Raw genomic sequence first — 12657 nt, 5'->3', positions numbered from 1 at the left:
TGGTACCTTCAGGCATTTGGAAATTGCTCCCAAGGATGAACCAGACTTGTAGAGGTCTACAATGTTTTTCTGAGGTCTTGGCTGATTTCTTTTGATTTTCCCATGATGTCAAGCAAATTATGTCAATTAGCCTTATCAGAAGCTTCTAAAGACATGACATAATTTTCTGGAATTTTCCAAGCTGTTTAAAGGCACAGTCAACTTAGTGTATGTACAATTCTAAGCCACTGTAAAAATAATCTTTCTGTAAACCATTGTTGGAAAAATGACTTGTGTCATGCACGAAGTAGATATCCTAACCGACTTGCCAAAACTATAGTTGGTTCACAATACATTTGTGGAGTGGTTGAAAAAACACGTTTTAATGACTCCAACCTAAGTGTATATAAACTTCCGACTGTATACTGTAGCTCAAAACATTAAGGTAGTACAGCTCATACATACCTTCTGCGCTACTTGGTTGACCCAGTGGGAAGTGCAGTTGCTGAGATCAGGGCCCTTTGGGTGCCAGGTCCCCGTGGCAAGTACACATAAATAAGAGGCGGTGCCTGTCAAGAAAATACATTTACAATAGCTCAGTTATATAAGATATATATATTAGAAACTACATTGGATTATGTCATGCTATATTAGCCATATACCTCATTGTGTTAAACCAACCTAACCTCCAAAATCCTATATACACTGCATTTAATTGTTGTCTTTACATCAATAGCTGGTAATTTACCATAAATACTGACTATATTCTCCCAGGGCCAGTTTCACTACAAATTAAGTAATAATAAGACTTTTCCTTCCGTTCCAATTACATCAACATCTAATGAACCCTGAATGATAACACAATTTCACACACAATCCAATAAGGCCTGAACATCTTCAATCAAGCTTGGGGAAACAGCTGAGCCAGTTCCCTTCAACACACTGGCTTCACATTGCCAAATACTATTTTGACCTATAACAATGCAGTGAATTATTTACACAACTGTAAAAATACAAATTCAAAATCTTGTTGATTCCCTATACAGTCCTGCACGAATTGAATCTATCAATAAATGATTGTCAGAAACAATAACATACTGTGCAGGTAACAAAAACACACAAGCGATCTCATCTCTCCAACCACTCATCATGGTGATAAACAGTAGCTAATGCCCTAAGGGTAAACCCTCTGCTTACCTCGGGTCCCCTTGGGGCAAGGCCTCTCTACTAACATGCCCCTCTGGGTCTGAGGCCACACGATGTCCCTCTTTTCCGTGGTCTCACAGAAGCGCTCTGGTAGGGGGAAGGACTCCAGAGGCGGCTGGGCGGTGGTCTGGGGAACCTCCAGAGGGGGTTTGGGCCCTCCTCTGTTGTTACCCTCCTTGGGCCCTGTTGTGGTCATGGTGTTTGCTACGCCTTTGTTGCGTGCTGCTGTGGTGGTTGTTGTGGTGGTTGTCGTTCGGAGAGGCTCAGCCGGCGCCGAGGTCGCTTCGGAGAGAGGTGGAGCTGGGGAGAAAATGATAACGTCGTCTCATTTTAGCTCGCCCAAGTCATTCTGTTCTCGTTCTTTCAAAACACACCTGGTACAAAACTGGCTACACACAATGGTGGCTACACACAAATGTGGAGCTGGGAGTGCTTTGTGTAAATATATTTGCTTTCCCCTGGACTATATCTTATTCAAGGCACTCAGTCTGCACCGAACAAGACAATAATTACTGTAACATCTTCCTGCCTGGCAGTCACTCTTGCCTGAGAGACTATGAGGCATGGCTGATTACATTTTGACAGAGAAACAAGGAGCCCGTGTGTGTCGTTTTGTTGTCGGAACATTCATTCGGTGGTTGTTTTCCTTACTCGCCCCACATTTTGATAAAGCCGGTATGTGTTATGTGCCAAGGGCAAAAACAATACGTTTCAGTCAGGAGAGAAAAGGAAACACCACATTCAAATACATCCCTCCTTGCCTTCTGAAATAATCACAGCTCGGAATTGGTTGGATTGTTGAAAGCAATAGGTTGGCGACCTTGCTTACACCTATCCATCAATTATAGATCTGTGCTTACCTCAAGGAAACAGGGATGAAATTATACATTTCTGAAGTATTACAGGGCCTATGGCTGACATTTCTTTTGTTGTACTAGTACTATTATAACTGTATTTCCTGTAAGTGGATGAGTGTTTCATCCAGTGAAACGGTGATAACCATAAACCAGTCATTTGCTATACATCTGTTCACATCTCAAGGTACTGAAGCGAGAGTTTAGCAATATAATACAATTTTGAACACAAAATGATGTGCGAGGAATTTTATCCCTTTTATTATCCCATTAAGTTGTCCGTAACATGGAGGACTTTAAAATGGTATTTGCTGTTGCCGTTTTATCCCCGTAAATTTACGCAAATTCACTTAAACAACTACTGAGCTCACTGAGTGAGAGTGCGAAGCTCTCGCTTCCAGGGAAGACAGACATCACCACCATATCTATCGCTTCAATTGAATAATGGGACTGGGCTGATGGAAATAGTTTGCCTGGCAGCGCCCCCATGGTGTGGATGGAAGACTTCAGCACAGCCCAGGCTGAAGGGATCCCTCTTTGAAGTTGGCTGGTTAGCTTGCTACCTGCTGCGAGTTAGTCTCTATTGACCATTGGAGACAAGTCAATGCGCTTCCTGCCTAGCGGGAGCCCAAGCGGGTCCGCAATGGCACTCTACTCCCAACATAGTTCAATACATTTGACCAGAACCCTATAGGCCCTGGTTAAAATTATATACACTATATAGAGAATAGGGTGCCATTTGGAAAGCACCCCAGTCTTGGCTTCAGTAACTGCCTCTACATGATGCTTCCTGACTGAGACACAGACCTCAGACCTGAAATGGTGACATGGAGAAGTTCTCAGCTGACTGGATGTTTTGATACGGAGCTTGATGGTAAAGTTGGCTGTAATATAAATGCATCATTTGAAAGCCCAGGTAAACTACTGAAAATAACTATTCAGTCCTTTGTATTTCACATATACTGTCCACATGTAGACAAGCTACCTCTGCAGATTATGCAGGTCTACTGGTTGAACATCGCTTGACACATAATAAGTGTATTATCAACAGTATTTACATCATGTTAGGCCAGGAGGTAGTTGGATAAAAGCCATGAATGATTTAAGTTCTCTCTATACTCTTTGGATGAGAAAATGTTTACATCTTTTCCTCCTTCGGACAGAAGTCAGATTGATGTGAAAACACAACATGAATCCTTGATGTTTGGAGTTATTGAAGATGACGGGTTCACTCCCCAATACATCAAGATGCATGTGCAGTGCTATGATTCAAATACATTCCTTGAGCATGTTAGCTAATGATATTATGTCCACACCTCTCTTCAGAGAGCAGATCCTTGTACAGACTTGATGCAGCACTCTAACTCCTTGCTCTAGTTATGGTCACTTCCATGTAAAAGGACCCTTAAGCACCAACATTTGAAGTTCACAGGAGCATGTTAAATTTAGTGTCAAATGAAAGCTAAGGGCCTAGATTTTTGAGAAATTAAAGCAGATATACATGTTTCATTAATTTTAAATATGAGGAATAAGCCAAGGCTTTGATTTCTGGTCAAACAGACGGAAAAGGGGTATTCTACCATCTACCATAAAAAGTCTTAAAAAGGTAGTATAAATACAACAACAACAATCATGTTGAAGTAAAGACCCCTGCCAACTTATATCAAAACATATTTAGTTTGAGAAATGATTTGCCTTCTGTAAGTTTAAGAAAAATTGCTATGTGCTTTGAAATAGCGCTACCGAAAACCCTCATATCTTTAAAAGTTCACAGAAGTAAAAAGTAAAGGTAGACTTGCCATTTAGTTATGATGCTTTTACTGACATGTATTTTGTATTTTCAAAATTCTGGTGGCCCCCCGAGTGGCGCAGCGGTCTAAGGGGGGAGGGGGGGGTAAAAAATGCACTAAAAACTAAAAATTCTGTTACAGATTTTCCCTAATGCTGTTACCAATTCGCAACAGAATTGTTGCAATTGAATTGCTTACAATAGGCAATCATAATAGTCATAAACCACAGTTGGATCACCTGTACAGTCCTCCCTTCCGCTGGCATACTGTTATGTTCAGCTGATAACTGTTTTCTTTCTCTTTCTGTCGTCTGGTGGTCAAAGCAAATGTAAAAACAGTCTGTAAAACCCCTCCCACTCACTCTTCCCCCCCTCCCCCTCGTCTCTCTCCAGTTAATGTCACTTCTCCTGTCTGCAGGCTCAGCGTAGTTCCGTTACCTTGGAACTGCCCTTTTGCTAAAAGATGTCCAATTGCATCTAATTGAAGTCTGTTCCTACAATCTGCCGCGTGGGTTCAGCACAATAACAGCGAGGCAATTAAATGAGGCTAGGCTAACTGACTGTAGAGTGGAGCAAAATAGACAAAAATCCATATCACGATAAATTGACTGAATCAATACGATAACTATACATAGAACAATAAGTTAATAATAATGTGCACATTTTGTATTTATTACCCTTCAAACTACTAGTGCTAGATTGAATGTTGTAGCTATCAATTATCCCAACAATCACCCATATTAGCAAACATTTTAAACTTCACATTTCTCTATTAAAGGCTTATTATCATAATGAACGATATCAGCAAAATGTCGTGGATAATCGGACGGTGTTGATAATTTTCGGGTTTATTGTCCCAGCTCCAAAATTGAGTAGCATTCTTTCTCCTCTAGAGCTCTCCATTAGGTACACAATATATACAAAAGTACCTGGACACCCCTTCAATTTGGTTGATTAGGCCACACCCGTTGCTGACAATTGTATAAATTCGAGCACACAGCCATACAATGTCCATAAATCAAATTTTATTGGTCACATACACATGGTTAGCAGATGTTAATGTGAGTGTAGCGAAATGCTTGAGCTTCTAGTTAGGACCATGCAGCAATATCTAACAAGTAATCTAACAATTTCACAACTACCTTATACATACACACAAGTGTAAAGGAATTAATAAGAATATGTACATATAAATATACGGATTAGCGATGGCCAAATGGCATAGGCAAGATGCAGTAGATGGTATAGAGTACAGAATATACATATATAAAGTGGCATTGTTTAAAGTGACGAGTGATACATTTATTACATCCAATTTTTAATTAATAAAGTGGCTGCAGATTTGAGTCAGTATGTTGGAACATCCACTCAATGTTAGTGATGGCTGCTTAACACTCTGATGGCCTTGAGATAGAAGCTGTTTTTCAGTCTCTCGGTCCCAGCTTTGATGCACTTGTACTGACGTCGCCTTCTGGATGATAGCGGGGTCCTTGATGGTCCTTGATCGTCTTTTTGGCCTTCCTGTGACATCGGGTGGTGTAGGTGTCCTGGAGGGCAGGTAGTTTGCCCCCGGTGATGTGTTGTGCAGACCTCACAACCCTCTGGAGAGCCTTGCGGTTGTGGGCAGAGCAGTTGCCGTACCAAGCGGTGATACAGCCCGACAGGATGCTCTCGAATTGCATTTTTAAAAGTCTGTGAATGTTTTTGGTGACAAGACAAAAGGTTGTTTTTGGTGACAAGCCTCCTGAGGTTGAAGAGGCACTGTTGAGCCTTCTTCACCACGCTGTCTGTGTGAGTGGACCATTTCAGTTTATCCGTGATGTATACGCCGGGGAAATTCAAACTTTCCACCTTCTCCACAACTGTCCCGTCGATGTGGATAGGGGATGCTCCCTCTGCTGTTTCCTGAAGTCCACGATCATCTCCATTGTTTTGTTTACGTTGAGTGTGAGGTTATTTTCCTGACACCACACTCCGAGGGCCCTCACCTCCTCCCTGTAGGCCATCTCATCGTTGTTGGTAATCAAGCCTACCACTGTAGTGTCATCTGTAAACTTGATGATTGAGTTGGAGGCGTGCATGGCCACGCAGTCATGGGTGAACAGGAAGTACAGGAGAGAGCTGAGAACCCACCCTTGTGGGGCCCCAGTGTTGAGGATCAGCGGGGTGGAGATGTTGTTACCTACCCTCATCACCTGGGGGCGGCCTGTCAGGAAGTCCAGGACCCAGTTGCACAGGGCGGGGTCGAGACCCAGGGTCTCGAGCTTAATGACGAGTTTGGAGGGTACTATGGTGTTAAATGCTGAGCTGTCGTCAATGAACAACATTCTTACATAGGTATTCCTCTTGGCCAGATGGGTTAGGGCAGTGTGCAGTGTGAGTGTGATTGCGTCGTCTGTGGACCTATTGGGGCGGTAAGCAAATTGGAGTGGGTCTAGAGTGTCAGGTAGGATGGAGGTGACATGATCCTTGACTACTCTCTCAAAGCACATCGTGATGATAGAAGTGAGTGCTACGGGGCGATAGTCATTTAGTTCAGTTACCTTTGCGGCTAGGGATGCCGTCTGGGGCGGCAGCCTTGCGAGGGTTAACGTTTAATTGTTTCACTCACATTGGCTGCGGTGAAGGAGAGTCTGCAGGTTTTGGTAGCGGACTGTGTTTGTGGCACTTTATTGTCCTCAAAGCGAGCAAAGAAGTTGTTTAGTTTGTCTGGGAGCAACTAATCGGGTCCGCGACGAGGCAGGTTTTCTTTTTGTAGTCCGTGATTGACTGTAGACCCTGCCACATACCTCTTGTGTCTGAGCCGTTGATTTGCGACTCTACTTTGTCTCTATACTGACACTTAGCTTGTTTGATTGCCTTGTGGAGGAAATAGCTACACTGTTTGTATTCGGTCATGTTTCTGATTGCCTTGCCCTGATTAAAAGCAGTGGTTTGCGCTTTCAGTTTTGCGCGAATGCTGCCATCAATCCACGGTTTCTGGTTGGGGAAGGTTTTAATTGTCGCCGTTGGTACAACATCACCGATGCACTTACTAATAAACTCGCTCACCGAATCAGCATATACATCAATGTTGTTGTTCAACGCTAACCGGAACATATCCCAGTCCACGTGATCGAAGCAATCTTGAAGCGTGGAATCAGATTGGTTGTACCAGCGTTGAACAGACCTGAGCACGGGCGTTTCCTGTTTTAGTTTCTGTCTATAGGCTGGGAGCAACAAAATTGAGTTGTTGTCAGATTTGCCGAAAGGAAGACGAGGGAGGGCTTTGTATGCGTCGCGGAAGTTGAACTTCCTGGGGTAAAAGTGTAAGAAATAATACATAAAAAAACTAAATACTGCATAGTTTCCTAAGAACGCGAAGCGAGGCGGCCATCTCTGTCGGCGCCGTAGAAATGGCAGTAGAATGGCCTTACCAAAAAGCTCATTGACTTCCAACGTGGCACCATCATAGGATTCCACCTTTCCAACAAGTCAGTTCATAAAATTTCTGTCCTGCTAGATCTTCCCTGGTCAACTGTAAGTGCTGTTATTGTGAAATGGAAACATCTAGGAGCAACAACGGCTCAGCCGCGAACAGTTATTGTGCTTCCAGAGGCAGTTTGGAACTCAGTAGTGAGTGTTGCAACCAATTCCACACAAACTCACAGGACGGGACTGCCGAGGGCTGAAACGCGTAGCGTGTAAAAATTGTCTGTCCTTAGTTGCAACACTCACTACCGAGTTCCAAACTGCATCTGGAAGCACAATAACTGTTCGTTGGGAGCTTCATGAAATGGATTTCCATGACCGAGCAACCGCACACAAGCCTAAGGTCATCATGCGCAATGCCGATGTGGTGTAAACCCATCCGCCATTGGACTCTGGAGTAGTGGAAACGCGCTCTCTGGAGTGATGAATCACGCTTCACGATCTGGCAGTCCGGACGAATCTGGGTTTGGCGGATGCTAGGAGAATGCTACCTGCCCCTTAGTTCCAGTGAAGGAACATCTTAACGCTACAGCATACAATGAAATTCTAGACTATTCTGTGCTTCCAACTGTGTGGCAACAGTTTGGGGAAGGCCCTTTCCTGTTTCAGCATAATGCCCCGGTGCACAAAGCGAGGTCCATACAGAAATGGTTTGTTGAGATCGGTGTGGAAGAACTTGACTGGCATGCACAGAGCCCTGACCTCAACCCCATCGAACACCTTTGGGATTAATTGGAATGCCGAATGCGAGCCAGGCCTAATCGCCCAACATCAGTGCCTGACCTCACTAATGCTATTGTGCCTGAATGGAAGCAAGTCCCTGCAGCAATGTTCCAACATCTAGTGGAAAGCCTTCCCAGAAGAGTGGAGGCTGTTATAACAGCAAAGGGGTGACCAACTCCATACTAATGCCCATGATTTTGGAATGAGATGTTTGACGAGCAGGTGTCCACATACCCTACATGACCAAAAGTATCTCTTGTTTGATGTAGGCTCCTGTTTTGCTGATTCTCACTGGTTTTTGCTCTGTAGAACAGGGGATTGTTTTACAAGCAGCGCAAAAAAAAGGGAAATGAATTCACTTAGACAATAACAAATGTTTCAGAAGGCTGTGATGTTACTTTGCCTTGTTAATTCAACAGAATTGCTGCCAATATGCAAGTCCTAAAAAATATGTATACATGGATGACACTTGTTATGGAAAAGGCCCATGATGATCCTATTTGTGAGTTTTGCATTCAGGTTTCTAAAGGGATTAGAGATTAGCCTTCTTATGAAATTGATGACCATTTGAATTAAACTACACATAACTTAAAGATGCTCCAGAACTTTGGCAACTACACATTATTTTTGAAACCTCCCGCTTTGGGCTGGACGTGTCAATGTGTAATTCATATATGCATGATCTATGAGCATAATTACCTCAGTTAGCTATGAAATCCTTCATTTTAAAGTAACTGTTTTTCTGGAACCTGTGCTATGTCATTTTCTCAACATTTTCCCCCACTTGGGCCAGTCCCCTAGCAATTACAGTTCAACCAATGAGCTTCACCCCCTCACCATATGAGCAAAAGGCACATGATGCACCCACAGCAGAACGAGAGAGAGAGCAATGATTTGGTGCACAAATCTCCACGTATGCAATTTTCAGGGTACACTTTTGGCTTGTGAGCACTACTTTTTGAACTACTGGCTAAAAACTATACAAAAGTTCCCGGAGAATCTCTTTAATAAAGTTGGATTCATATAGGCCTACACTATGTTTGTGCTTCTCTAACCCTTATTCAAATGTTGTGCTATTCAAGTTGATGCAGTTTGTTGTTCTGTAATTCTAAGAGCTATATAATCTCATTACCTTGATGCCGAAGATTCCTTTAATACAATGAAAACTGGGAAGAATTAACGCTACAGTTATTCAAATGGACACTCCTACCATGCTGTTGCTGGTTTGCAGTATACAGTGATGGCTATCTTTGGATAGGCAGCGGTTCGTCCCAAATGTTTATAGTGCACTTCTTTCGACCTGGGCCCAAATGGCTCTGGTCAAAAATAGTGCACTATATAGGGAATAGGGTGCCATTTGGAAAACATCCATACTCTTAGGGGTTCTATTTATTGTTTGTTCTGCTGTGGCAGCAGATTCCTCCTGCCTCACATCTGTAACATATGCAGATGAAATACATGTTTTGTTCACCTGTGAATCCCTCCTGTACAATTTCCTTTTGATTACAACTCAAGCAAATCTATCTCAGATTGGAGAAACCAGAGAGGATCCCCCCCAATTAATGTCTGTCTAGCACTCAAGCCCAAGAGGGACCTTCAATTAACTGTCATGGAGTTATGAGTGTAAGGTAGAGATATCCTCCAAAGTGCTGAGAATTGTCAAACATGGACACATTCATAACCTCTTTATGTGATCGCCGGCCACGTCTTTTTGCCTGGAAACATATTTTCATTGCTCGGTTATTACTACTTTGGGTATAGGGCATGGGTTTCATCTGAGATGATATGACAATAATCCAGGAGAGGAAGGAGAGGAGAGAGAGAGGAGAGGAGGGGGGAAGTGCTGTCTCGTGTTGTCAGAGCTGCATCGAGCATAGATTGGACTTCTCCAGGCCTCACCAGTCTTGGCGGAGTTGAAAAATGAAAACTGACAGCGAGTGTGTCTTTTATATTATGCTTAATGGCCGCACTTACGATGTGCACCGCATGGTTGTTCACATGAGTAATGCTTCATACACGTTATCAGGGGCTGTTTATCTGGAGAGAAAAAAAGGCAGGAAAACCTATAGGGAAGGTTTGTGAGACCAATGTTTCAGATAATTCGCACATAAGAGGTAAAATAGTATTTCATTTAATTTGTACCAACTATTGCTTGTCACTGAAGAAAAACCAACAACATTGTGTCAAATAAACCTGCTGAAAAGATCTCCCTCTGAGATTCTCCCTCTGCCTTTCTGGTGCAAAACTAAAGGGGTCCTTTAAACACAGGCTTTTATCAGTTGTGAAATATGGGTCCCAGGTGGTAATCAGCTCCTAATAGAAGAGTAAAAGCAAACAGAAGAAGTCAACAGAGGCTCAAATAATTAAAACCCTGTTTCTCAGATCAAAAAGGAGCCAAGTTCAGCCTTTGTGAAAGGGCCAAGAAAATTATACCAGGAAAATAAACTAATAAGCCATCTACTTCAAAAGTCATTTGAAAAAATAATTAACCCCTTATCGGCTACAGTGAACTGCACAGGGTTCCGTTTACCTGAGCTGTAAAGATGGAAGTGATAACCTCATAACCAATCCTTGCAACCAAGTGTCACATTTTTGCTAAAGTGCACCCATTAACATCGTCCTATGTATTCATTAATTTCCCTGGGATTTCAGTGAAAGATCCACCTGGAAATTATACTTGCTGATTGTTTATGATAATATGTCTGCAGTAAATTCCAATATCCTCCTATCATAACAATAACACACATGAAAAAATTCAATAACATTGTTTGCTTCAGAGATATCAGCAACATAAGCAATTCCTAAAGATGTATTTCCTAAGAGTAATGTACTTGTGTTTATAGGTCCATGTCTGTGTCTAAGCGAACAAAACCTAATAGCTGTTAGAGGTTGTCTCGAATGGAACACATACATTTAAGTACAGAGAGCAGACACACACACAGCAGCTGCCAGACTAGAGACTGCTTTTTTTTCTCTCAGCTTTCTCTACTGTACGTGCCTCACATTTCAAGCATTAACTCAGAGTGCAAAGAACTAGCCTACATTTGGTGCCATACACACTGGGTGTCTATTTCAGAACATCCCCAAACACACAGACAGACACAGACATACAGGCAGGCAAACAAACCACCCAGCAGAACATCCATCCACACACACATGCACACGCATACACACACACAGCCCAATCCCAGAACAAATATTCTGAAAGGCACAATAACTGTTAGTGGACTGTATAGATGTCTCAATAATAATAGTGACTTCAATATGCATTGTTTAAACTGTAATCAAACATGAGACTGAGCTGATCCTTTCAGCCATACCTCAGAGAAACAGTAATCATCCTCTTATGTAAAACAACTCTGTGACATTGTGAAACGTAACCCAAGGCTGAGGGTTGCCCACATATGCTGTCATCACACATAATTTTGCAGTAGTTTGTTTGGACTATATGACACAGTAGAGGTCTAGTTCAACACGATGTAACCCAAACTGTTAAAACGTATTACCTTCAGTGTTGGAATACAAAATATCATACATGTGGATGCTTGGAAGTGCACAAATTGTTCCATGTCTTACAATGAGTGCAATAATAGCACCGTTTGGGAATGTGTGGAGGGAAAAACTTGAAATCGATCACATTTTAGAGAAATATCTGACATCCAACCCTGTGTATAAAAAAAATACACTTCTCAGAATTGAGAATTTTCAGAATTGAAAAACCTATAAATCTTCAACCAGGGACATCCCGACTGTATATTAATAAATAGGATCCAATGGAAACACATTGTGAAATCCCAGTACATCTGGGAATGAGCCTGCTAGAACAGCCCTTGTCGGATGAATCACGACTGAATACAGAAATAATATAAAAAGATATGGACTCATTTGGAGGAAGAAGTGAGGAGAATCCTGAGAGGGAGAGGAAAAAGCCTCAGAGCGGGTGCCGCGCAGGGGCCGGGGATCCGTCATTGAATTAGCATGTTCCTCCTATCATCAGTGCAGATTGCGGAGGTAATTCATTCCTCCATTGCTAATGCAGAGGAGGGGAGGCGGTGTGGACGCTGCCGGCACTGGCAGGGACGTGAGTCTGGAGAGTAACGGGAGTATAGAAACGCTGCCTCTGGGCAACAGATTGGCTTGCTGAAGTCTAACGCTGATCCTGGCCAGCAGACTAAGCCAGACACAGGCCCTGTTCAAATCATAATACATAATAATAGAATCCACCCTTCCATTCTTGTTTCCTTCAGGTAATCACAGATCTATAATTGATTGGATAGGTGAAAGCAAGTTTGCCACCCAATTTTTCCCCCCAATCCAACCAATTCTGGTTATGTGATTACTTCAAGGAAGGGAGGTAGGAATGATGCATTTTCTACAGGGCCCATGGCAGTGCTGCTCATCTACAGGGACATGGGGCTATTGACTATGGAGAACAATGGCTCTCGCTATCAGCATCCGCAGTAAGACAGGCGACAGGCCCGTCGACGTGTGTCCACACCAGAGAGAGAGAATGTGGGAGGAATAAAAATGGCAATTTTCCACATCAATACGCTCTCCCTTTCAAGTGATGTCCACTCGGAAGCCGAGGACATGGGGTTGGTTTTGTCAAAACAAGCAGTGTCATCTTTTGCACAT

At 42.8% G+C, this 12657-nt stretch overlaps 1 protein-coding gene across 13 annotated transcripts in view; it reads right to left on the bottom strand.

Moving 5' to 3' along the window:
* The window catches only part of adgrl2a (adhesion G protein-coupled receptor L2a), a 197389-nt gene that overhangs the window by 42621 nt on the left and 142111 nt on the right, over positions 1-12657 (bottom strand). For all 13 annotated transcript variants that reach the window (XM_024377670.2, XM_024377671.2, XM_024377661.2 and 10 more), the window contains 2 exons: positions 1177-1485; positions 445-548 (listed from right to left, as the gene is read on the bottom strand). In XM_024377670.2, coding sequence (XP_024233438.1) covers positions 445-548; positions 1177-1485 — 413 coding nt within the window. The remainder of the gene's footprint in view (positions 1-444; positions 549-1176; positions 1486-12657) is intronic.

The sequence above is a fragment of the Oncorhynchus tshawytscha genome, linkage group LG18 (genome assembly GCF_018296145.1).
Source record: "Oncorhynchus tshawytscha isolate Ot180627B linkage group LG18, Otsh_v2.0, whole genome shotgun sequence".
Lineage (NCBI taxonomy): Eukaryota > Metazoa > Chordata > Actinopteri > Salmoniformes > Salmonidae > Oncorhynchus > Oncorhynchus tshawytscha.
This window is presented reverse-complemented; position numbering and strand designations above follow the sequence as displayed.